This window comes from Python bivittatus, unplaced genomic scaffold, assembly GCF_059951505.1.
Source record: "Python bivittatus isolate LINGU-HERP-01145 unplaced genomic scaffold, Pbiv_v1 ctg000330_np1212, whole genome shotgun sequence".
NCBI lineage: Eukaryota > Metazoa > Chordata > Lepidosauria > Squamata > Pythonidae > Python > Python bivittatus.
Window position 1 is genome coordinate 41791014 of NW_028277058.1, and position 24981 is coordinate 41815994.

The 24981-nt window shown below is 38.3% G+C and overlaps 1 protein-coding gene across 1 annotated transcript in view; it reads right to left on the reverse strand.

Annotated features, from left to right (window-relative positions):
- RFX4 (regulatory factor X4) overlaps positions 1–24981 on the reverse strand; it is an 84304-nt gene that overhangs the window by 15259 nt on the left and 44064 nt on the right. The window contains exons 8-15 of the mRNA XM_088141514.1: positions 23850–24063; positions 22744–22821; positions 16430–16593; positions 15055–15155; positions 12463–12521; positions 10387–10531; positions 6257–6351; positions 297–414 (exon numbers count right to left, since the gene is read on the reverse strand). Of these exons, the coding sequence (XP_087997640.1) occupies positions 297–414; positions 6257–6351; positions 10387–10531; positions 12463–12521; positions 15055–15155; positions 16430–16593; positions 22744–22821; positions 23850–24063 (974 nt within the window). The remainder of the gene's footprint in view (positions 1–296; positions 415–6256; positions 6352–10386; positions 10532–12462; positions 12522–15054; positions 15156–16429; positions 16594–22743; positions 22822–23849; positions 24064–24981) is intronic.

A 24981-nucleotide genomic window follows, 5' to 3' on the forward strand; every position in this document is an offset into this window, starting at 1 on the left:
TCAACTATCTTTTTATATTACCCCTCAATAGAAAACTGATGACTTGGATGAAGGGTTAGGGTTGAAGAAAAAAAAAAAAACAGAACATTCTTCTTCTCTAGAAAAACTCTAAAACAATCATCACCATTATTACTACCTCCTCCTCCACTGGAGCCCATTTCCTCCTCGAAAGCAGCCACTTCCAAACACATTGTGCGCATTGAAAAATATGAAACACCTTCCTTCATACATTTTTTTAGCTATGGTGCAAAATTGCTCTTCCTCAAATCTCAGAGAAAAAAAAAAAGAAGAAGTACCAAAGCTAGGAGCACTATGCAAAGTCATGTCCCGAATTACTCTTGTGCCAAAACAGGACCACATCAAGAGGAACTGCGGAGCCACCTTCTTCAAGGAACCTGGTCTTTTTGCAGCTACCTGTCAATAAAAAGAAACAACCATGATCCAGATGTGCTTACAAGGTATCATCCTGAGTGCGTGTCGATACTCTGCATATGCTGTATTCTAGTTGGTGAGATGCAGGCTGTAGTATGTTGGCTTGCAAGGTAGTCTCTAGATTAGAGTTATTTGCTAACATAGATCATGAGCATATTTTAGCTAAAATTGCAATTGTCGGCCAAAATGTGTCAAATCTGATTAGTACAGCCCTTAATATTACTAAGGAATGTTGCATATGGCACAACAGTACGAAGGCTGATAAGCTAGTCTACATCTCCTCTACCTTACTAAAAAGTGCCATATGAAGGTCTCAGTTGATAAAGCCATGATAAGTAGCAGAGGTCAATATATTTAGGTCAATCTGAAGATGATGATGGCATATGGAAGATTACAACTTGGAGTGTGAGAGAAGTAAATGATAAAGAGAATGAATTAAGACTTGAAAAGAGAGAGAGAAATAATGTTTTTGTGAAACAAAGGGAAAGGATGTCATAGAGGTGAATGAAAGTGGCCTAATCTTCTAGAATGGAGTTGATTAATAGAAACAGGGAACTGAAACTGTAGCGTTAATTATGAATTAAAGGACTAAAATGTATATGTCTAAATTGCTATCACTTAGAATATTATAGAAGTATATGAAAATAGGAATCCATAGGCTAAATATAGCTGCACATTACTGTAGTGGAAAGAAGGAATCACCTTGAGGGATAGGAGGAAGAGCTGCTACCAAGACAGCAGTCAGATAAAAGAAACCTGAGCCTGGGGCAGAACTATAACCTGAGATAAAGAGTGGGAAGGAGGGGGGAAACACATTCAGGCTTGTAAGATTCTGTTACTATAATCTTATAATAAAAGTAGTATTCGCCTCCATGACTTTGGTTTTCTAATCTGGTCTACCTTGAAGGACACTACAATGAAAGTGATAACTGAACAACAAGAGATCAGTTTTGGGCAAAGTTGTGCTATGTGAGATGAGACAGTACAAAAAAAGTGATTAGGCCATTTTGAAACCCAAGAATGAATGAGAATGTTGAGTATCATCAGTGGTAGGTATCTGATTAGAAAAAGGCCTGTTTGCTTTGAATATGTGGTTTAAGTGTAAGCCTATTTGTACATAAGTTTGGCGAATGAATGAATATAAATATAAATGATTGGTCAAATCTTATATGAGGAAAGCTACAAAGAATTAGTGGAAAGATAGAAAGGGTGATGAGAGATTCTGAATATAAAATAGACTTTTTTTGGATACTGTCAAGGGTAGATCTTAGGAAAAATGAATGTGGTCCCTGACCCCTGGAACACCATCCCCTCAGAGATATGAAAGATGGCTCCCACACTTCAAATGTTCCAAAGTCTCTTATGACCAGTCTTTGTTCCCAGCCCTGGGGTAAGTGTGTTTATGGAGCTCCTGGTGATTTTTTTTTTCATCTTATTCAAGTGCTTTTGTCTGAGATTTAAAATTTTTTAAAAATTAAATTCTTTTAAAAACTGTAAACCACCCAGAGTCTCTTTGGAGCTGGACAGCCTCAAAATCTGGTAAATATATATAAAAAGTAAGAAGTTGGAAAAGATAATCTCCTCATAGAATGACAAAGGTAGATGAAAGAAACGAGGAAATGGAAGCTACTTAGAACAAAGCAAAAAGAATTATGTTACAGAATGGCACAGAAGTGTATGGAATTATGAATGCACAAGAAATATGAAAAAGGAATGATGAAGTAATAGAAGTTGTAGATGTGAAAAATGCATCTCTTTTTAAGCATCTGCTTGAAACCACTGGGGAAATCACCCACCGGCATGGCCTTTGGTATGTCAGTATGTGGATGATATCCAATTATGCATCTTTTCCCCAGGCCAAACAGGCAGTGTGGCGCAAGTGCTCATCCAGTATCTAGAGGCTGTCAGAGTCTGGATGGGGAGAAACAGATTCTGACTGAATCCCTCCAATACTGAGTAGCTTGGGTTTGTGAACTTAACAATTCCAGAGAAATTCATCTCTGTCTCTGAACAGGGTTATACTCCCCTGCTCAGAGGTGGTCAGCAATTTGAGGGTTATCCTAGACACACAGCTCCTGCATGCAGAGCAGGTGGCATCTGTGGCAAGAGGGCTTTTACCTATCGATACTTTCTGTGCCGGTTGTGACCATTCCTGGACCAGGAGACCTCACTTAGGGTCAAGAGAAACCTAAAAGTAAGTTAGGTGCTGTGGGGATAGGATAAAACAAGAGATAGGGCCAAGAGTGAATGGGTGAATGACTATTAGGAAAGAAGTACATTGAGTTGATCTGATTGTTTAGAGAAATGAATAAAGAATGAATTGCAAAGCAAATACAGTGGTACCTCGGGATACGAACGTCTCTACTAATGAACTTTTCGGGTTACGACCAGCTCCGGCCGCAAAAATTTACCTCAATGTGCAAACTCCGCCTTGGGGTACGGTCATTTTTCCGCCCTGACATGTGGTCTGCGGCCATTTTTCCACCCCCGACAGTTGGTCCGCGGCCATTTTCCCGCCGCGCTGCGCGGCGCCCGGCCGTTTTCCCACCGTGCCGCGCAGCGCCCAGCCGTTTTCCTGCCCCTGACACATGGTCCGCGGACGCCAGAACGGATTAACGGTAATTACATTGAACCTTATGGGAAAATTTGCTTCGGGGTGCGACCAAATTCGGAGGGCGGAACGGATTAACCGGATTTACATTGAACCCTATGGGGAAATTTGCGTCGGGTTACGACCAACTCGGGATACGCCCAGAGTCACAGAACGGATTAAGTTCGTATCCTGAGGTACCACTGTATATGAAGGAGTCATGGGTTGAGAAGAAAAGGAAGACTGAGAATCTCAGAAAGCTGAAATTTTTCATGAAAATAATGAGATCCTCAAAAAGGGAGATCAGAGAATTTTAAAGAACAAAAGGTAATGTATGAATTGTTACACGGACATAATGAAAGTAGGTATGGTTTGCAGGGTTAAAAGATATGGAGATGTATAGTTTATAGTGTTGGTATAAACTAGATTTAGCTATCTTTCCTTTTCTTTTTCTAATATCATAGCTTACTACTTATTACTAATTTTCTGTTCTCTTTATAATGTTGCTTAGTCATGGGTATGTATGTATGCATGTACATATAAATATACAATGTGTAGTATTTATATTTTTTCATATTTTCATTAAATAAGTTATGCCATGACTACTTTGTGAAATGTATGTGTATTTGCATGTATATTTACATTATGGAAAGGAAAACGTCCAGGCTTAACCTGCCCTGTAAGGCAAGAATCAAAACCAAGAAACAAAAATCAGTACATGCTTACAGAGATTAACAACAGAGGGTATTAATGCTCTATATATATTAACAAAATTTGCTACAGGCTACACCATTGTTTCTGAACCTTGGCAACTTTACGATGTATGGACTTCAGCTCCCAAATTCCCCAGCCAGCACGCTGGCTGGGGAATTCTGGGAGTTGCAGTCCACACATCGTAAAGTTGCCAAGGTTCAGAAACATTGGGTTACATTAATAATATCTGAAATTCAAAACTTGAGAATCAGCCTTTAATGAACATTATTTAAACATGTAGTTTCTCTATTTTAGGGAATTATTATTTATTATAATATAAAGATGAGGGATGTAATCTCTTCTGTACCGTCCCTGCCAGCTTCCTCATTTATATAAGCTGCAGGCTGCATTCTAGCAGAAGACTCTGAAACAAACTTGAAACTACAACCCTGAATAATTCATTCAAGGAAACTTTTGAATGGACCTGGTTTAACAACCATCGCCAGGTTAACAGTTGCACAACTGCAACTGTTTCTGAAACCCCAGCTGTGCAAGGATCCTCCAGCATGTTATGTTTATCACATTTTCAACTTACAAAAAAAACCCATAGAAAATTAATTATGCTAAATTTGAAAACGAAAGTCAAACCACAAAAGCTCAATGAAAGCAGCAAGAGTAACGTACTGTGACCTAACTGGGATTTTAATACGTGGGACTGAACATCCTTAAGGAAATAAGGAGCTATCTCATGTTGACATTGATCCAGCAAGTTCGGATGACATTAAAGACTGATTCCTACCAAACAAAGCCTTTGAAGGTACAATCTCATTCAGCCTTCCTCAATCTGGATCCTCTTCAGATGTGTGGAGTTCAGTTCTCTACATTCCTCCAATTGCTGAAAATTCTGATACTCACACATCTGGAGTGCACTCAGGTTAGGGAAGTCTGATTTACTCAGTCTGATGTTATTCTGCCTCTTTCTTTTCTTTCCTACAATGGGACCAAAAACAGTAACTCGTGGAACAGCAGAAGAATGCTACCTTCATTATTTTAATTACAAAAACACTTGTTCTTAAATTATTTTATTGCTTTAATATCCATCAACACATTTTTCCTGTATGGCTACTCAGAAGCAAGCTCTTTTTAGATAAATTGGGCAAAGTAAGATAACATAGGATTTTGATCTCAAATACAAAGTATTTCCAGAAACTTCAGTACCAGGGCCTCCAAAACCCCCCAACTAGCATCTTCAGAAAGTGGATACTTCTCATTTAGCATTATTTATAACTTTGCAAATGCAATGAAAAGAATCAAAGTAACTTTTTACTATCATATTTTAATTTTAATCTAATCAACTGAAGTTTTTCCCTAATTTTTCCTTTTGTTTTCTATTTTGGGACTCCCCTGATACACTTGTACAGTGAAAGCAGTACTCCAGCAACCTCAGATGGTGTCAGATAATCCAGGCAAAACACCATGAACACAAATAAACTCCAGGTAAACAAGTGTATCTCCCCAAGGTAAGCCAGATTAGAGCTTCCAAATCATGCAGAGCAACTGATAGCTCAATGCCCTCTTTCTCTGCCCCATTATATTATCAAACAATTCATCATTTACAAGTTAAATCTGTTCTACAAAAGTTTACTCTAATTACTCTGACCTACAGCAAGTAGATCAGGTAGAGCAAGTCCTGAAAACAGGAACACCAAGCCCTGCAAGCAAGCAAAAAGCTTGCTTATAAAAATATATTGGTTATATTGCACAATGTTTTGGTTTGCTAAGTTGCTTAAATTGGTTGAATTGTTGAATAAATAATAGGTGTGTCATTGTCTTCAATCATTACATTTTTAAAAAATATTATTTTCCAACAAGATTCTTGTTGTCAAGAAAATTAATATGTTAGCAGCAGGAGCTAAGGAAATATGTCTAATGATAAACTTGTTTCATTGTCAGAGAACAGTTTCAGTTCTCACATCAAAGGTATATGGATGTGAAAATAGTCCAAGTCATGTAGGGCTTCAGGAAGAAACATAACACATGCCAATATTGGTATTCCAAATAAAAAAGAGTTTACCACAAACTCCTCAGCCCTGTTACAGCTGCCAGCTGACCCTGGGTTGCTGCTCCTTTCCAGTTTTGGCCAGAAACAGCTGGAGATAATTGGTAGAAACCATGATTTGCATGCAAAAGGTCCCCAACATCTCCTGCCTGAGCTGAGAAAGACCCCTGTTTGAAAGACTGAAGAACTGCTGCCTGTCGAAATAGGCAGTAATGAGGTAGTTGGACCAGCGATCTGACTCAGTATGTTCAGCTTCCTATACTCCTGCACCATCAATGGGCTCTTGAAATCACCAACCCATCATCTCCTGAGCAGAAGAAAAAAAATCCTCAAATATGGAACATGCTTCAAAAAGTTGCCTTCAGCTCCAGTTCTTAGATAGAAATTAACCAGTACTGGATTTAGAGCTCTACATGTTGAGGTTTTATGAGATTTTATACATCAGCGATCAGCTTCTTTCATCCTTAGCTTTTTTTACTGACCTTCATAACACATCTATCCACCATAGAATCCAGCCATTCGATGTATGATTCAATGGGTGACTGCTCTTCCAGAAGATGATCAAATTCCTGATATACTGGCAAAATAAAACCCCAGGAATCCAAATCATTAATTGCTGTTGTCTCTTATAGAAGAAAAGGAAGGCAAATGAAGAGGTATACAAATTGCTTAGCTAAATTAAACAACAGAAAATTAATGCTATATTTAAGAAGAGAAAAGCTGAAACTATTTGCTGTGACTAGCTAGCCTCATATTCCTTCTTAGTTCCCTGTAGTCAGTAGTTTTGCATATTTTTTTTGCTACATTTCCCAGTATTGTTTATCTGTAAGGAAAAGCCAGACTCCATTCTAAGAGTCATTCTTCCATGGCTAAAGCTAAGCTCTGACCCTTTAGATAAAAAAGGTCATGCATGAAATTGATTTAGAAATGCATAAGATGCTATTTAAATCCAGGACAGGCAACACCTTCCCATCAGGAAACATTCTGCAGCATTGCAGCATCAGTAATTTGCAATACCTAAAATACATTTTTCTGTCAATTTGATTTTTAATCTTCAAGACTGCTATGAGATGTTTAGATATTATTTGGGCAAAGGGGTTCTCTTTTAGGGATACATCAGGAAAAAAAACACTAAGTTTGTTCTATCTTATTTTTACTTTTGTAAATATTTTATTTTTTCCAACTGACCAAACTGTCTTATAATACACATGAATGGCATCCTATTCAAAATATAGCATAATTAAGTTGCAACTCCAAACATTCTTTCTATGAACAAATGGAATTATTTTGAACTATGCATGAATAAAATTCTAGTGAAGGCTGGACAAAAGCTAAGACTGACTTCTAAGTAAACATGGGTGGTGTGTTTAAAGTATTTCTTAACTACCTCAAAACCTTACAAATATAAACACATTAAAAATCATGGAACCAAAAGAATCTGGTTGGATCAGGTCAGAGGTTTATATAAACTGTAATTCTATATAGACTGCAATTGCCAACTGGATGCATCCTGAAAACTCATAATTAGGACATCAGGGTGAGAACACCTTTCCACTGTTGCTTTCTGGTAATTGTACTTGCTACTGAAGTTATGCTGTTATGAAGTATAGTAGCCATTGATCATTCAATGACCAGGTTATTTGAGGGACCACCTCTCCCTAAGGACATCTGTCCGTTCTACTAGTCCCCTCCCTTAAATGTTGCCATCTTATGGGACCTAGGAAGCGTGCTTTCTCTGTGGCAGCCCTATCCCTTTGAAACACCCTTTCCCTTGAAGTTCTGCAGGCCCCCACCCTTTTAACCTTCTGAAAAACTCTTAAGACCTGGCTTTTCCCCCAGGTGCTAGGTTAGAGTGAGATTGTGAAATGCCCTTGTTGTGGGCTGTATGGAAGTTTAGCTATGGCTTCAGGTCCTTGGGTTTTATTTTTTTGGTTTTAATATTTTTTATTGTAAGTAGATGTTATTTTATCTCTTGGTTATGAGCCACCCAGATAGTACAAGATGGGTGGCTATATAAATATTTGAAATAAATAAATAAATAAATAAATAAATTCTTTTCACTATGGATTTTTCTAGTCCCCAAAATAATCTAAAGTGGTAGTATTACCACATCTGGTAGAAGTGAATTCCATAGTAAAATAAGTATCAAGCTGCAAAATCATTCTATATGTGAAAATGTTTTGCAGCCTTTACAAAAATTATGAACCAATGGAAAGAGGATATTTTTATTCTGAGCAGCTTGTTTTAATTTGTACAACTGAAGAAACTGATGGTTTGGGTTTGCTTTTGTTTTTGTTATCATGTTATATGAGTTCTTGTTGTTTTTTAAAAAATATTTTTTAATTTTTTAAAGAGAAAACAAACAAGTGAAAAGAAAAAGAAAAAAACAAATAAAAAGAGGAGAAAAAATAATTGATGCAAAGACATAATATCAATAAGTGGATAAAGAAGTTACAAAGAAGTTGAACAGCTAGTGCTCAGTATATAGCTGATGAAAATTTAACCTTAAAAGACAAAATAAAATAAATAATATTTAAGAATAATGAAAAGGATTTTAAAGAACTTTTTGAGTCTCTGAGTTAAGTGCCAGAATCTCCATTATTTGTTATATAAAGATACTATAAAAAGGCGGGGGGGGGGGGAATTCTTGTTGGTTTTGAATTTGCTGTTGTTTTGCTATTATATTTTGTAGCATGCACACTCCAGTTTATTATAATATAAACTACTCTGATTGCATTTCTAAGAATTAGCAAGCTACATTTTAAAAAAAACAGACAATATGTTAATAAATATACAGAACATTAAATTTATATATGTACAATCTTGTCAAATAATGTTAGCTATTGTATGGGCCTAACTAGGAAAGGTGAACTGCCTAAATCATTTTATTTTTTTAATCAAACAAGAAGTTAAAATGTTCTACAGTTAAGTTTGGAAAATGGGAAAAGGTATGAGCCAGAGAACTGTAGATATGATAGAAAGATCATATGAAAAAGAGCTTTAAAAGGTTGGTGAAAGGTTGGATATTTTTATTTTGAAAGTAGATAATGAGGGAGGGAATGGAGGGGTTATAAAAGAAGATGTCAGAAATCATTGTATTTATTAAGAGCAGATTGTGATCTATACTCTACTTTAACTGATACTTTTAGTCTCCAGCCAGTCCAAGTTAAATCATTACATTTTGCATTTGAGAAATGAATGATAGTCTAACGAAGAGCTTAAGAAATCTTGATATTTCAATTTTATCCTTTACTGTATATGGAACCAATTGTGCTAGGTCAGCCTTCTCTCACCTGGTGCTCTCCAGAGGTACACATCTGAAGATGACCAAGGGTGATACTGTTAATAGAAGTTATAGTTAATAAAAGCAATTTAATTTTGCCTATATGATTTAGAGATACTTATTTATAAATATAGGACACACTGATGGAACATAAGAATTCTATTTTATCTTTTTAAAGCAAACATGAAAAGCTGCCCTCTTTGTGTTACCTCATCCCAAAGAAAACTTATCCCAATGTATACTTATTGGAATTTGGGATTTGCATTTTTTTTTTACTTTCTAAATATCAGATACCTTGTTGCCAGATGTCTCATTGATCCTGATGATGTATTCCTTTAACAGCTTTATTAGTTTCTCAGGATACCATCCTAGAAGATGTTCTTACTGTAAAAAAATCTCTTAAGAGATTTTTAATTACTGAAAATAATTCTTTACTGTGTTGCATATCAGTGAAATATTCACTAGTTGCTGCCACAGTCCTATAGTAGCTTCTTCCTAGTTAAAAGTTCATTAGATGTTCCTTCACTCTGAAAACTGAGCTGAACGGGTATCCAGCAAGTGACCTCGGAACAGAGGCATCCTGAACTGCTCAGGGAGTCATCTGGCCTTGTCATCACATGCAGGCGTCTTCACAGAGATTGTTACCTGCATAAGGAACCCCCCAGTGCAAATCTTTGAGTACTTGGAATGTGCATCTGAGAATTGCATTTTGTGTATTTAATCTGCATTGCTTTTAACTGGGCCTGCATTCAAGTATACAATGTTTGAAAGATGAAATCACTTCTTAAAGTGCAGCTAACGTTGAGTCATGAAAAACATGTTTGCTTAAGAAGAATTATAAGGCGGTATGTGGAGGGAAACAGGTTTTTGGATGTTTTAAGTAAGATGTTTTGAAGTGCACGTGAGCCACTCTTCTGGTATTAAGGAAATAGGAATCTAGGCACCATTAAGTTTTACAACTGCATCTAAAGAGGTAGAAATGCTACAAGCAGTTTAGATTGCAACTTTATGCGTGCTTCTTTAAGGGTAACAAATACTGTAGGGTTTGCTTCTTAGTAATTATTCCCAAGACTGCAGTGTTAAACATTTGTATGGAAATGTCCTCCTCCACTATATTTCCCATTGTGTGGAAAAGTTGCTGGAGAGCAAAGAGAAATTTATCAGAAGGCAGAGAAAGGGTTATGCAACCACTATTTCTCCTGGGTCATCTCTCCCCCAAGGAGTCTTTTGTCATCTGAGCTGGTCTTAGAAGCAACAGTGCTGGCATATTCTGGTTTGTCTTAACATTTAGAGCTACCTTTCTCTTAACTGAAAGTTTTATAGCCTTACATTGTATTATAAGTTTCCTGTGTTCCTCTTGCGAATCTTCCATGGTGTATAGTGTTTGTTTGGTGATACTGTTAAGATCCACATTCCTCCAGTCTTCCAGCATTTGGAATGTAATGTCTGCACTGTGAATCACAGTTCTTGATGCCTATAATCCAATTCAAACAACTCATTAGCTTAGGGTTTATCACCTTAGATAACATCCCATTATCCCTTTATATGCTTCTATGGTGGGTTCTGCTAAGTTGATTTTCTCCTTGGGTTCTGGAAAAGTCATGGGTTGCAGCAGGCACCCTGAATATAACTTTTCCCAGTCCTCACAAATTACAGATCTCATGTGGAAGGTCTCTCCCTAAGATAGTTCTATAGCTTTGCTTTCTTCATTTGGGAAAAGGCATTTTCTTCTTTCAAAGAATAAGCATTCTTTGCATCTTCTCCCTTAAGTACAAATTATTTGTATCTAGACCTTCACTTTTGAAATGTTCACATTTATTTAAATGGTAAATTCATTTACCACTTCAAGATAACTGAAACAGGGATCTGAAATCCTTACCCCCTTATAGCACCTGAAGCATGTTTTCAATATTGGAACTAGGCTTTATCCCAGAGCATGTCGAATACTACTTAAATTTAATGAATTTCTCTCAATATTTTGACCACAAATCTGTCTCATGTACCTAGAAGGGGATGGGAGTGGAACATCAGAGACTGTAGCTTAAGACTGAGGTGAGACCCCCATGCAAGATAATGGACTAACTACTAAACAGAACTGCCTGCATTTCCACTTAACCCATGCAGATGCTGTTTGGTACTGCAGATAGTAAGGAAGGCTGAGGAGAACATCAGTGCAACTGTCCATATTGCTTTTGCTGCCGTTACTAAAGATTTCACTCTAGTAGTATGTTAGAGGCTGTTCAAAATATTGGAGTACGACAATTTTGCTCAAAGTGCTTACAAATTGCTTTCATCTCTATTTGGCCAGAAAGGAAAGAAACCAAGGATTGACAAGAAGATGGGAAAAACTGGGACAGCAAGATAAAATCAGTGCAAATATTATTTTCAATATGTTTCCTTTACAGTTTGCTGTAACTCTCCAGGTAGATAATGGCAAGGAAAGAGGTCTATAAAAATCAGAAAATATAATAATTATTATAGATCTAGTCAAAATCCTATTTAGTTCAGCATTCTGGGTCTCACAGTGGCCAATCATGTAACTCTTGGAATCCAATAAATGGATATGAGGACAAAAGCCCTCCTTCACTTTTGCTTCCTAGCAGCTATTATTTAAGGCCTGCTCTCTGGGATTCTACATTGCATGAAGAAATTGCATACAGGGATTAGTCGTCATTGATAGGCCTATTTTCCAAGAATTTAGAAAATTCATTTAAACCAACAGCTAGTAAGCAACAATTATACAGCATATATTTACTTCTCCAATGTGTGGGAAAAGAAGGGAATTACAGTTCCTCTTGTAAAATCAACTACAACCTTCCCCAGTCTGATGGTTTTTGGATTCCTTGGATTACAGTGTCCATGCCGGCTGGTGATTATGCAAGTTTAACACATCTGGAGGCCACTAAATTCAGGAAAGCTGATTTAAAAGATAACTCTGACCAATTTATTTCTATGATCATCCACTAATAATCACATTAGCCCCCCACACCTGAGCTCAGAGAGGTCTCGGCTGACAGACCAAGTCCTCCCTAATCACTGATGGAAGGGTGGGAGTGAGGCTTGAGCTCTGATATGTTCTGAAGCAGAGGTATGCAAAACATTTTGAATTAGAAATGTTTTGCACATTTGCTTTGAGGCCTTTTCTCTATACTAGAAAAAAAAGTAGACTTAATTTGAGTAGTTGATCAAGGTTGCTTTCTTAAGATCCATGCGAAGAAGTGAACTAATATGGAGGGAATTCCATTTTATGTGCTTAACCTAAATGAGAGAAGCAGCAGGGAGGAGAGGAAGTTAAGTTTTGATTTCTCTGACTTCTCAGATGCATGCAAAGAATTTATCTGAGAACCAATGTATGTATACTTGCTGAGCAACAAAATAAACTTATAACAAAGAAAGATAAAATACCTGGCATAGATGGTTTAATGATGTCTGCCTCCGAAGAATTTGAGAAAATCTTCTGGATACTGACAATGAGGAGATGATTCATGTAGTTAGCTACAGTAGAATGATTACTTTGGCACCAAACAATATATAGCATGTCTTCTTTTTACTGCTAACAGCACCCATCTTTAACTGATTTTGTTTTGTTAGAACTTTAATATACTTTTCTTTCAACAAGATAAAAATGTATAATTATACATGTTTGTTATGTGAATATACATATTTTAGGCATTTTATGTGCTTTAGTATATGGGGAAGGGATTTTTTAAACTTTTTTTTTTTTTTTTTAAAAAGCATGTTTGGGATAGAAATCATTACCCACTAAAATCAATAACTTTGGCAAAGCAATGTTAAGTCCCATTGAAAGCTATCTATTGGTGGTTAAGCTGAAGTAGAGCCAATCTTTACCTACATGCCTGCAGAAAGTTCCATGTGTTCCATCTGCTGGTTCCCAGAGCCTGAAGGCCCCAATAGAGCTATTCTATTCCCAAGATGTGTCAAAGTAGCTTTAGATTCATAATATCCAAAGCCACCTCACTTTTGACACAGTTCCAGCCTAGATCTACAGACTCCATCTGGCTGAGACTGGATTAGTAATTTCTCTTTCCATTCCAACAAAAATTGAAGAGGTTGATCATCCATATAGAAACCCCCCCTCTTTTTGTTAGGACTGTGCTATTGATATCAAGTGAACTAAGCTTCTCTGGTTTGGGATTAGTGACTGCAGTACACAAACCAAATGAAGATTAAATGTATGTTATGTAAGCATATTGGCAAGACCATGCACAGAATAAAATCCATATTCTCTCTCTCTCATCAGTCACTAGTTTACATCCATATTTTCTTGGGTAAATCCTATTACTGTAGATATATTATTAGTTTTTTCAGCAACAGGTAAATAAATAGTATGCTGAAATCTATAACATAGCTCGTATACATAAAGCTAGTATCTGGATTCCAGAGATGTTCAGATAGCTTCAGTACTATATGGCTTTACCAAAGTGAAGAGAATCCACTCTCTCTGGCTGCAATTCTGCTTATTAAAGTCAATACCAAAATATTCATTTTGAGAAAAGGACTGTGTCCTGGATTATTTGAATAAATTATTAAATTACAAACATTGTTGTTGAATGGGTCATTTTCTGAGTCTCCTCAACAAAGGTGCTTTTAATCATTCATGCTGATCAATGGTTAATCCGTCTCCTAAATGAATTTTTCCCTCCCCTTTTCAACTTGCCCCACATTCTCTGTCTTCTAAAAAACTTTGTGATGTGGAAGTTAGCACTTATAAAAGGAGAAGGATTGAGAGCCATGAAATAAAGCAGGCTTTCTCAAGAGGTGATGTGCAAGGCAGGCGTCTACAAAGCATGCCTGAAAGAGCGTAGTGCCCTTTCCTGTGGAGATGGGGTAATTTGATCGCCTCCATTTTTTAAACTTTGACACCTTTTCTGAGCAAAGGCCTCAAGCTGTATTCAAAGACCCCAAAATTTGAAGAGGTGCTTGATGGCTTACATTTGCAGGCCATCCCATGAGAGAAGGTTCAATTTGTTCCACAAAGACAGGAGACTTCTCAATTAATTGTAACTAATCTGACTTCGGCACTATGACTAGTCAGAGATACACGCTCATATTGCTGAAAGAATTGACAAAATTTTGTTAAATTAGAGATGCAATGCTAAATTGTTCTTTTTTACTGGAACCATTTTAAACACAGCCAAATTCAAAAGACACAGAGCGTGTCCACCACCTTTTCAGGCACTGAGCACCACTTTATGATTTTGCAGATACCAGGACTTTTAAAAAAATTATCAAAATTATCAAAATATTGCGCAATCTCCTAAAAGCCCTAAAGGTTTTTGGCAATATCATGCCTAAGATCATGTGAGATTTGGGACTTTTTTACATTTGGGAGGTTTGCAGGTGCTTTCTTGGATTATTATAAATATTTTTGACATCAAAAGTCACTGTGTTGCCTATTCCTTACATAAAATTAAAGAGTGCCTTCAAATTTATTCTAAGCCTAAGTATTTGTTTTCAATATCTGAACTTTTTTTTTACTTAGAAGTCTACTGGTCATTCCAAGCTTTCTTCATTTCAAAAACCTAATTTTGGAAGAATAAAGTAATTGAATTGTTGCTATAGATTAAAAAAAATAGGAGTCAGAAATGTTTGTTGGCCAGCTTCAAAGCACTCTGAAAGCTACTGGTAGATTCTGCCCTATTTTCTGCATGTTCCTGAGGTAGGTGAATAAGGACTTAACCACAACATATAAAATATGTGTTCTATAGCTGCCCTTTCATTTTTTTTTAAATTACTCATAAAACATAGAGTGGACTGATCTGATTAAGAGTATTGCAATACTGCATCTGTAACAATGGGAACTGAATCCTTTATCTTTCATTCAGGTTTTTAAAAAATCCTTTGTATGTTTTTTTAAAAAGCTTCTATTGGTGCCAACAGTCGTACTACCTTTTGTTTAATATCATTAACTTTAATAACAATGTTGCATCATCACACAATTTTTCTGCTCGTATTAAGAGAGTATGCAGCACGTACATTCAAACTTGATATTTCGTAGGTTTTCAGGCAAGTCATGCAGAGCTACCTTTAGCCATTCATCCAACTGCTTGGCAAACTTGCGAATCACCTGCGTTAAGCTGAAAAGAAAAGCACCACTTCAGAAGCATATGTTGAGACTCTTTCTTTGCAGAAGAAAGGCAGGAAAAAAATCAGCTGTATTGTACAACTTTCCCATTCTTAGTTTTGTAGTTCAAAGGTGGCAAATTTTCCTGTGCTAATGTATCTGGCATAAGTTCCTAGAACTTAGTGAGACCTACTTCCCAGTTTTACATTTATAGGATTGCGTTGGGAATATATATTATGTTATAGAAGCCTAATAATAAGGAATCTGAAAAGTATACTAAAGTATACAGAAAAAAGTCATCTACAGAATTCTGAATTAAGTAACTACAAGTTCTTGGATCTGCTATCCCCCCAGCTCTTAACAAATAAATTAAATAGTTATATGCATTCTTCAAAACTATGCCACTTTTCAAAATTATGATCCATAATTGTAACATAAATTTTCAGTGAAAACCAGATGTTTAAAACATAGAAAAACAAACATCACTACTACTACTACTACTGCTACTAAAATAGCTACTTTAGTTAGCAGCAATAGCTAAAGAAGTTGAATTAAATGATTCCATTGCCATCTAGGAAAATCAATGTTTAAAAGCTTAGGACAAAAAATATATCTTGCCAGCCCCACAAAGGGTAATAAAGCAGGCACAAAACATACTACACTGCCTTTCAGAATAGGGGGCCTGTTAAAGACTGTTCTCAGACAAGTATCAGCCACAAGGCCATCTAGAAGTCTTAGGGTTCAAGAAAGCACGTACAAGAAAATCTAGCCCTTAAGATACTGGTTGGGAAATATGAAGTAGAACTCATCAGTAGGCTACTAGTTTAGGGAAGGCTGGAGTAGAATGTGTGTTACTTAGGAAACAATGTAGAAGTGAAGCTCTGTAACACCCACAAAAAATCATTATCTAAGATAGAATTTCAAGGAAGAGAACTTGATAGACAAAAAATGTAGTTGACTGCACTTGCATTAAATCGATTGCCAAAATACTGGGAATACAGGGAAGGGAGCAAAATTGAAGCATGCAAGTACAGAAGTATTTTAAATATATTACCCACTTACAGTATTTGCCCTTCATTCCTAAATGGAGAAATTCCACCATTCCTTCCTTGACTTTTGAACTCAATCTGCAGTATTCTGTCAAACCCATTTGTTTATATTATTCATAAATGTCACTTGGTCTTTTGCAAGAAATATTCTTTGTTCAAACTGTGCAAGGAGCACATATTGCAAGTGAATCCACACGTATACACTCACACAAATGTCAGCCTAGTGAAACATACTCACCTATCAGGTAATGCTTGCAAGACGGTTGGCATCAAAACCCCCGAAATAGCTTTATACAATATGGAATCACAAACTCCAACTATATTTACTACAGTGGAAGAACCCAGTACAGGAAGCATGTGAGGAGGCATCCCTTGCCAAAAGTGCAGAAGAAAACTTTGAACCTAGAAGTGCACCCAGACAGAAGGAATAAATGGAATTTGTAATGTTATTTGAATTATTATTTGCCTATCTTATAGAGTGGGGGAAAAGACACTTCTGATTTCCTTTTTGCAAAACACTGTCAAATGATCTGTTCCACCCATGGCAGCTTGCTGACCAGAAAGAAAAGGGATTTGCAATGGAGACAGTGGGGAAGAGGTAATTCTGCCTTCTTTCTTTCATGTCCATCCACCACTGGGTTTGGTCTCTGCTCATCACTAACTGCCAGCCTTGCAAGGTAGTCCAGCCAAGAAGCACACCGAGAAGTACTAGCTCTAACTTTATTGTAAGGTTACATTAACAGAATCTTACAAGTCTGAAAGTACATTTCTCCCCCATTGCCTTTAGAGCCCAAGAAACTAGGGCGGGTCCCTTCTGAGATGTTTGCCACACTCCCATTCCTTCTGTGGGCTAAGCTGCCTCTTATCTGACCGTTCCCCTGGCTGCATCTCCCAAGGTCATTCCCACATACCATTACACTAACATGGAGCCCTAACAAATTTCCTCTGAAAATACATGACTGTTGACAGCAATTAGGTTCCCCTGCATGATAATGAGAAAGGTTTCATATCCAATATGGATGCAGTCAAAATCAGGAAACAGGCATTACACTGAGGGATAGGGAAAGGTTAGATCATCCTCTATGGACTGCTACCCACTTCATTGACTATCATTCATTGCAAATATTTTTAAGGCCTAAATCTAGCTTAGAAAATAGCTTTGCCCTGAACAAGATATTTATCCCATTATACAGGTATTGATTGTCTGGATTGACTACATGAAAAAAGATCATAAGGATGAGAACTGAAAGAGAAACAAAAAGCATAGAGAATTCTAGGATGAGGTTTTGATGTTGGGGTTTAATACAGCAAGTCAGCATGAACTTTGGAAATCAGTATTCTCCACTAGTTTAGTTGGTCTTGATATTGAGAAATGGCATCCAGTTTCCCTAAGACACATTCACCACATTAATGTTGCAGACTATTCATTACATGACTTCTTTAAAATATTATTGCGTATAAAACTGAACCATAGATATTCTCATCTTTATGAACTATAGGTACAGATACACACAAATGTATATGTATTTAATAGATTTCCATCCTGCCTTTAATTCAGGAGCTCAAGGCACTGTACAAAGCACTTCTTCCTATTTTCCCTCACTTCTGTGAGGTAGCCTGAGCTGAGAGAGAACAACTGGCCCAGAGTCATCCAGTAAGCTTCCATGACTGAGGGTGTGCTAGAATCTGGGTCATGCCACTCCTCGTCCAACACCTTAACCACTACACCACATGGGTTCTCTGATAGGTATCTGCATTGGGTAGGCAATGTGATGCCAATGGACATGAGTTGTGCTGGGCACCACTTTTGATTCTGTTTCCTACTTGACATGTCTTTGGTCAGAAGCTGGCATGCCGTGAAGCAAAATATCATCCATTAATATTATGGAATGTTTCAGGTCCTCACCAAAATCCCACTGGATTGATAGAAATCATCGGGGGAGGAGACTCACTGGCTTACTGTTAAATAGATACTTTGTGACACCATGGCAGCTATTATTATGTATAAACAACTGTTCAGTGATAATTATTTTGTGAATGAACCAACCACTTGCTCTCAAATTCAAAATGTGCTCTTAGTTCATGAAAGATTGCCTAGCTTTGCTATAGATGGAGGTATAGGCATAGATATAGTTACTGTAGTCTCTCTCTCCCCTTCATGGATCACTGCCTTGTCGTGGCGAAGGGGCTTGCGTAACTCAGTGAAGCCATGAGCTATACCGTGCAGGGCCACCCAAGACGGACAGGTCATGACAGAGAGTTCTGACAAAATGTGGTCCACTGGAGAAGGAAATGGCAACCCACTCCAGTATCCTTGCCAAGAAAACCCCATGGACAATGTTAAAAGGCTAAAAGATATGATGCCGGAAGATGAGCCCCTCAGGTCGGAAGGTGTCCAATATGCTACTGGGGAAGAGCGGAGGGCATTTCCAAGTAGCTCCAGAAAGAGTGAAGCGGCTGGGCCAAAGCCGAAAGGACGTTCAGCTGTGGATGTATCTGGAAGCGAAAAGAAGGTCCGATGCTGTAAAGAACAATATTGTATAGGTACCTGGAATGTAAGATCTATGAACCAAGGCAAGCTGGATGTGGTCAAACATGAGATGACAAGATTGAACGTCGACATCTTGGGAATCAGCGAACTGAAATGGACGGGAATGGGTGAATTTAATTCGGGTGACCATTATATCTACTACTGTGGGCAAGAAACCCTTAGAAGAAATGGAGTTGCACTCATAGTGAATAAGAGAGTGGGAAAGGCAGTAATGGGGTACAACCTCAAAAACGACAGAATGATCTCAGTGCGTATCCAAGGCAAACCATTCAATATCACAGTCATCCAAGTCTATGCCCCAACCACTGATGCTGAAGAAGCTGAAGTTGACCGCTTCTATGAAGACCTACAACACCTTCTAGAACTAGCACCAAAAAAAGATGTCCTTTTCATCATAGGGGATTGGAATGCTAAAGTAGGAAGTCAAGGAGTAATCGGAATAACAGGCAAATTTGGCCTTGGAGTACAAAATGAAGCAGGGCAAAGGCTAATAGAGTTCTGTCAAGAGAACAAGCTAGTCATAGCAAACACTCTTTTCCAACAACACAAGAGACGACTCTACACATGGACATCACCAGATGGTCAATACCGAAACCAGATTGATTATATACTTTGCAGCCAAAGATGGAGAAGCTCTATACAGACAGCAAAAACAAGACCAGGAGCTGACTGTGGCTCAGATCATGAGCTTCTTACTGCAAAATTTAGGCTTAAATTGAAGAATGTAGGGAAAACCACTAGACCACTCAGGTATGACTTAGATCATATTCCTTGTGAGTACACAGTGAAGGTGATGAATAGATTTAGAGGATTAGATTTGGTAGACAGAGTGCCTGAAGAACTATGGACGGAGGTCCGTAACATTGTACAGGAGGCAGCAACTAAAACCATCCCAAAGAAAAAGAAATGCAAGAAAGCAAAATGGCTGTCTGATGAGGCTTTACAAATAGCTGTGGAAAGAAGGAATGCGAAAAGCAAGGGTGAAAGGGAAAGATATAAGCAACTGAATGCAGATTTCCAGAGAATAGCCAGGAGAGATAAGAAGGCCTTCTTAAATGAACAATGCAAAGAAATTGAGGAAAACAATAGAATGGGGAAGACTAGAGATCTCTTCAAGAAAATTGGAGATATGAAAGGAACGTTTAGTGCAAAGATGGGCATGATAAAGGACAAAAAAGGCAGGGAACTAACAGAAGCAGAAGAGATTAAGAAGAGGTGGCAAGAATACACAGAAGAACTATACAAGAAAGATCTTAATGTCCCCGATGTCCACGCTGGTGTGATCACTGACCTTGAGCCAGACATCCTAGAGAGTGAAGTCAAGTGGGCCTTAGGAAGCATTGCTAACAACAAAGCTAGTGGAGATGACAGGATTCCAGCTGAGTTATTTAAAATACTAAAAGATGATGGTGTTAAAGTGCTGCACTCAATATGCCAGCAAGTTTGGAAAACGCAACAGTGGCCACGGGATTGGAAAAGGTCAGTTTACGTTCCAATTCCAAAGAAGGGCAACGCCAAAGAATGCTCAAACTATCGCACAATTGCACTCATTTCACATGCTAGCAAGGTTATGCTCAAAATCCTACAAGCTAGGCTTCAGCAATATATGAACCGAGAACTACCGGATGTACAAGCTGGGTTTCGAAGAGGCAGAGGAACTAGAGATCAAATCGCCAACATTCGCTGGATCATGGAGAAAGCACGAGAGTTCCAGAAAAATATCTACTTCTGCTTCATTGACTATGCAAAAGCCTTTGATTGTGTGGATCACAACAAACTCTGGCAAATTCTTAAAGAGATGGGAATACCAGACCACCTTACCTGTCTCCTGAGAAATCTGTATGCGGGCCAAGAAGCAACAGTTAGAACCGGTCATGGAACAACCGATTGGTTCAAAATAGGGAAAGGTGTACGACAAGGCTGTATACTGTCACCCTGCTTATTTAACCTATATGCAGAGTACATCATGAGAAATGCCAGGCTGGAAGAATCACAAGCCGGAATTAAGATTGCAGGGAGAATCATCAACAACCTCAGATATGCGGACGATACCACCCTAATGGCAGAAAGTGAAGAAGAACTAAAGAGCCTCTTGATGAGGGTGAAAGAGGAGAGTGCAAAAGCTGGCTTGAAACTCAACATTAAAAAAACTAAGATCATGGCATCTGGACCCATCAATTCCTGGCAAATAGAAGGGGTAGAAATGGAAGCAGTAACAGACTTCATTTATTTGGGCTCCAAGATCACCGCAGACGGAGACTGCAGCCATGAAATTAAAAGACGCTTGCTCCTTGGGAGGAAAGCTATGGCAAGCCTAGATAGCATATTAAAAAGCAGAGACGTCACCTTGCCGACAAAGATCCGCATAGTCAAAGCTATGGTTTTTCCAGTAGTAATGTATGGCTGTGAGAGCTGGACCATAAAAAGGCCGAGCGCCGAAGAATTGATGCCTTTGAACTGTGGTGCTGGAGAAGACTCTTAAGAGTTCCCTGGACTGCTAGGAGGTCAAACCAGTCAATCTTAAAGGAAATCAACCCTGATTGCTCATTGGAAGGATCGATAATGAAGCTCAAGCTCAGATATTTTGGCCACCTAATGCGAAGAGAGATCTCTTTGGAGAAGACCCTGATGCTGGGAAAGATTGAAGGCAAAAGGAGAAGAGGACGGCAGAGGATGAGATGGTTAGATAGCATCACTGAAGCAATGAGCATGAAACTGACCAAACTCAGGGAGGCAGTGAAGGACAGGAAGGCCTGGCGCAATATGGTTCATGGGGTCACGAAGAGTCGGACACGACTTAACGACTAAACAACAACAACAAGTCTCTCTCTTCCTCCCTCCCTCCTCCCTCTCTATTAGGCAAAATGCAAGGCTGAATTTTTAGTTTGCACATAACACCACCCAGATTGTGAGCTATGGCAGAGCTAAGAGGCAAGGATCCTGCCTGTGCACAATTAACTCTAACTGGGGAAATCACTTTTTAAAATTTACCCCAACAGGTACCCTGTTCCTTGTAACACTTGCACGACTAAATAAACAGATAAAATGACTCCAAAATGCTACATAGAAATGTCAGCTGATTTGCTCAGATCCATGTATGAAATTCAGCTTCTCAATCATTGATGTTTGGCCTTTTTTCTCTTAGGGTGCAAGCCACAATGGGCAGAATTCTCTTGTTAGGACCAAGATTCAAGACCTAAAAACCCTATGCTCCCTTGGTCCCAACTCTTGACTGAGTGCTTTCTTCATAGCCCCAACTATCTTGAATTGTCATTTGCTGAATCCCTGAGTTTCCCTACACTGAGCCATAAGGTGACCAATGTAGAACAATATTGTCAATACTAACTGATAGTGGCTGTTCAGATTTCAAGCAAAAGTATTTGCATCCCAACTTGGAAATGACTGCAGTTGGATTTGGAATTTTTCTCCATAAAGAGGTAATGTTCTACTGTAGAGCCCTAGCTTTGTGCCAGTCACAGTTCCACAGTGCTTCCTGGTTCCTTTTTTCTTCAATTCCACTTCTACATCATCCTTTCTTATCTCAGGTGCTCAGTTTACAGGCAACAGCTTATTTTATTCTATTTTCTATATGTATTATCTATGTTATCTTGAGTAGCATGAAGTTTTTTCACAGCTTTCTGTTTCATTAATGCTTTTGATCTCAATTGCTCATCTCCTTGGTCCTTCTACACAGGCCTCTTTCTTGTACTGCTATCCTTCCTCATTTATTTTTCAGTACATTGCCTGATTGCACCATTTCTTCAGCTTCCTTGCCTTGAGGCATCTTGTTCATTAGTTTCCTTTCTTCTCAGAATCTTTTTTTTCCCAACAGAACTAACACATTCCATTCCCTCCAACAGTTCCAATCCTGAATGGCAAATATTTTGAACCTTCAGAGCAGTAAAGCCAGTCAATATAAAAGTTTTCACCACCATCCATAAGTGCAACTGTATGAAGGCTATTACTTTTCCCCATGAAAATCTTTTTACTTCTCTACAAACCTCATCAAAGTTGGCTCTTATTACAGTATCAAGTATCCTCTGACAGTGTGTTCTGTACATCATTATAAAAGTAGATACCTGGAAGAATAAAAAAGAGGACTTCTTATTAAGGATATCTTATTTAAAACAATAACCTTTCTAGTATAATCTGTGATGACCTCCACTCCTAACAAATTCCTAGCAATGGAAAGAGGTGAAGAAGGCTAAGGCCTCAAGGCAGCAGAAACACTAGCACCAAGCTCAAGTCTCACACGCAGGAGCCATACATCTTAATCCAGACATAGCCCAACCTAATACCCATGTATCATGGTTTCCTGCAATCATCAAGCTACTAAAAGGGTGTCATCTTTGCCTCAGAGCCTTATGTTCCAGAAAGCCCACTTATCCCCAAATGTAGGGTTAGGGTTAAAAGCATTCGTATTCCTTCAAAATTCTGAATTCCTTAGCATGGGAGAAGAGTTCTGTCCTTGAGAAATTGTTGAAGAATTTCTCCTTCTCATGGAGAAATCCAGAGAAATTGTCCATCCAATTTCCCTGCTCAAATTTGGTGGTTGTTTTTTGGTCAGCTAAAAGCATTTAAGGGAGGAGGGAAGATTGGGGGCACAGTACTTGAGGGTGGGCTTGAGCCATTTGCTCAAATTAAATTATTTTCCCCACCGCCACATATGAATTGCATTTTATTCCTTCCTCAGAGTGGCTAGTAGCAGCTTTGGATTGCAATTAAGTTAGGGATATGATGCCAGGAGAAAGAACTGGTCCTGTGCCCTGTAGCACTAATCTACTTTCCCCTAAGCTGGTGTTTTGTTTTGTTTTTTAAACTAAAAAATATTGGGAAATTCAATCATGGATCTTTGACATCATGACTACTTTGAACCAATGCAGAAGGCACAGCCTCTTTCACATACAGATTACGGGACAAATACGGTAAATCAGGGAGAAATTATTTGTTTCAAGGACAGTGAGCAATCAAGCCCATCATAAATCAAGTCACAGTCTTCTTAAACTCAATCTTTTGAAGAGGCACTTTTTCATACTTAAGTTAGCCTTTCCTCAACAGAGAAAAAGCAGAGAGCAAAGCAAGCCAATGAATATTTTACTAGAGTCACCTTCTCTTCTGGCAAGCTGGCTGGCAGATTTAGATCTTTGACATTTGGAAATTCTGGCAGCAACGTCCCAAGTTTGGATCGTGGTGAATATGCCACTGTCTGTTTGATTACTTCTTTTTTTCCTGTTTCATTGACCCAGGCTGCTCCTTTCTTAGAATACATCACGTCATAATACTGGGAGCTTTCTTTCACTGCAATGCCATAGTAATGGTACCTGAAATGTTGAATACACACTTTTTTTAAAGAGAGAGGACTTGTTCACTCAAGTATGGTTAAAAAGGAAAATTGCTAAGAAAACAGACTCCATGCCAATTTGCAAGTTAATGCATGAGTGCAAATTCACCATCAGGGCATAAGTGTGATGTTTCAAGTGGTTAACAAGCTGCAGTTTCCATCCACAGGAGCACCCAGGGAGGTTCCAAACTGGCAGAGCCTGGTGCTTTTGCCTCTGTCCTACCCAGCTGTTCAGTAGAAACAAAGCCAGGGATACTCCTATACCTTCTTTTCTTTTGTGGGTAATAAATAATATATCATTGGGAATATGGCATTGTTTTTTTCCCCTTAAGGCTCCATATACATATCTCCATTTAAGAACAGCCATGGAGTTACAAATTTTAGTGCATGTTCTAACTGTAGGCTGGCAGCTATTCCTTTAGCAGTTTGCTGGCAGAGTTTTTAGCTGTTTTTATTACTAAGTACCATGGCATTGGGAAGGTTGAATAAATCACAACCTGTGGGTAATTTGTGGCCTCCCAGACATATTTTTGCTGTGCCACTAAGTTCATGCTGCCAACATTTAACAGACTTTAATAATGCATTTAAAAAAAAAAATTAAATAAAGTAATCCATAAAATAGGTGTATTAAGCCTCAAGTCATTTTTTCTGCATGTTTTGCATAACCTCCCCAAAATCTAACAAAGGGCTGAAAATGTTGGCTTCAATCCCTCTGTGATGTCGTCTTGTTCCTGTCATGTCCCTGTGGACTTCCTCTTCTTCTTTTTAAAGTGTAGCCTCTGATTTAAAAAACACACTTGCCCTGGGACTGGTGATCCGACAGCTTATGAGGAAGCATTAGGAAGAGATGACGGAAGCCGTGGTATTGGTCCCCCAGCATGGGGCAGGTGCATGGCTG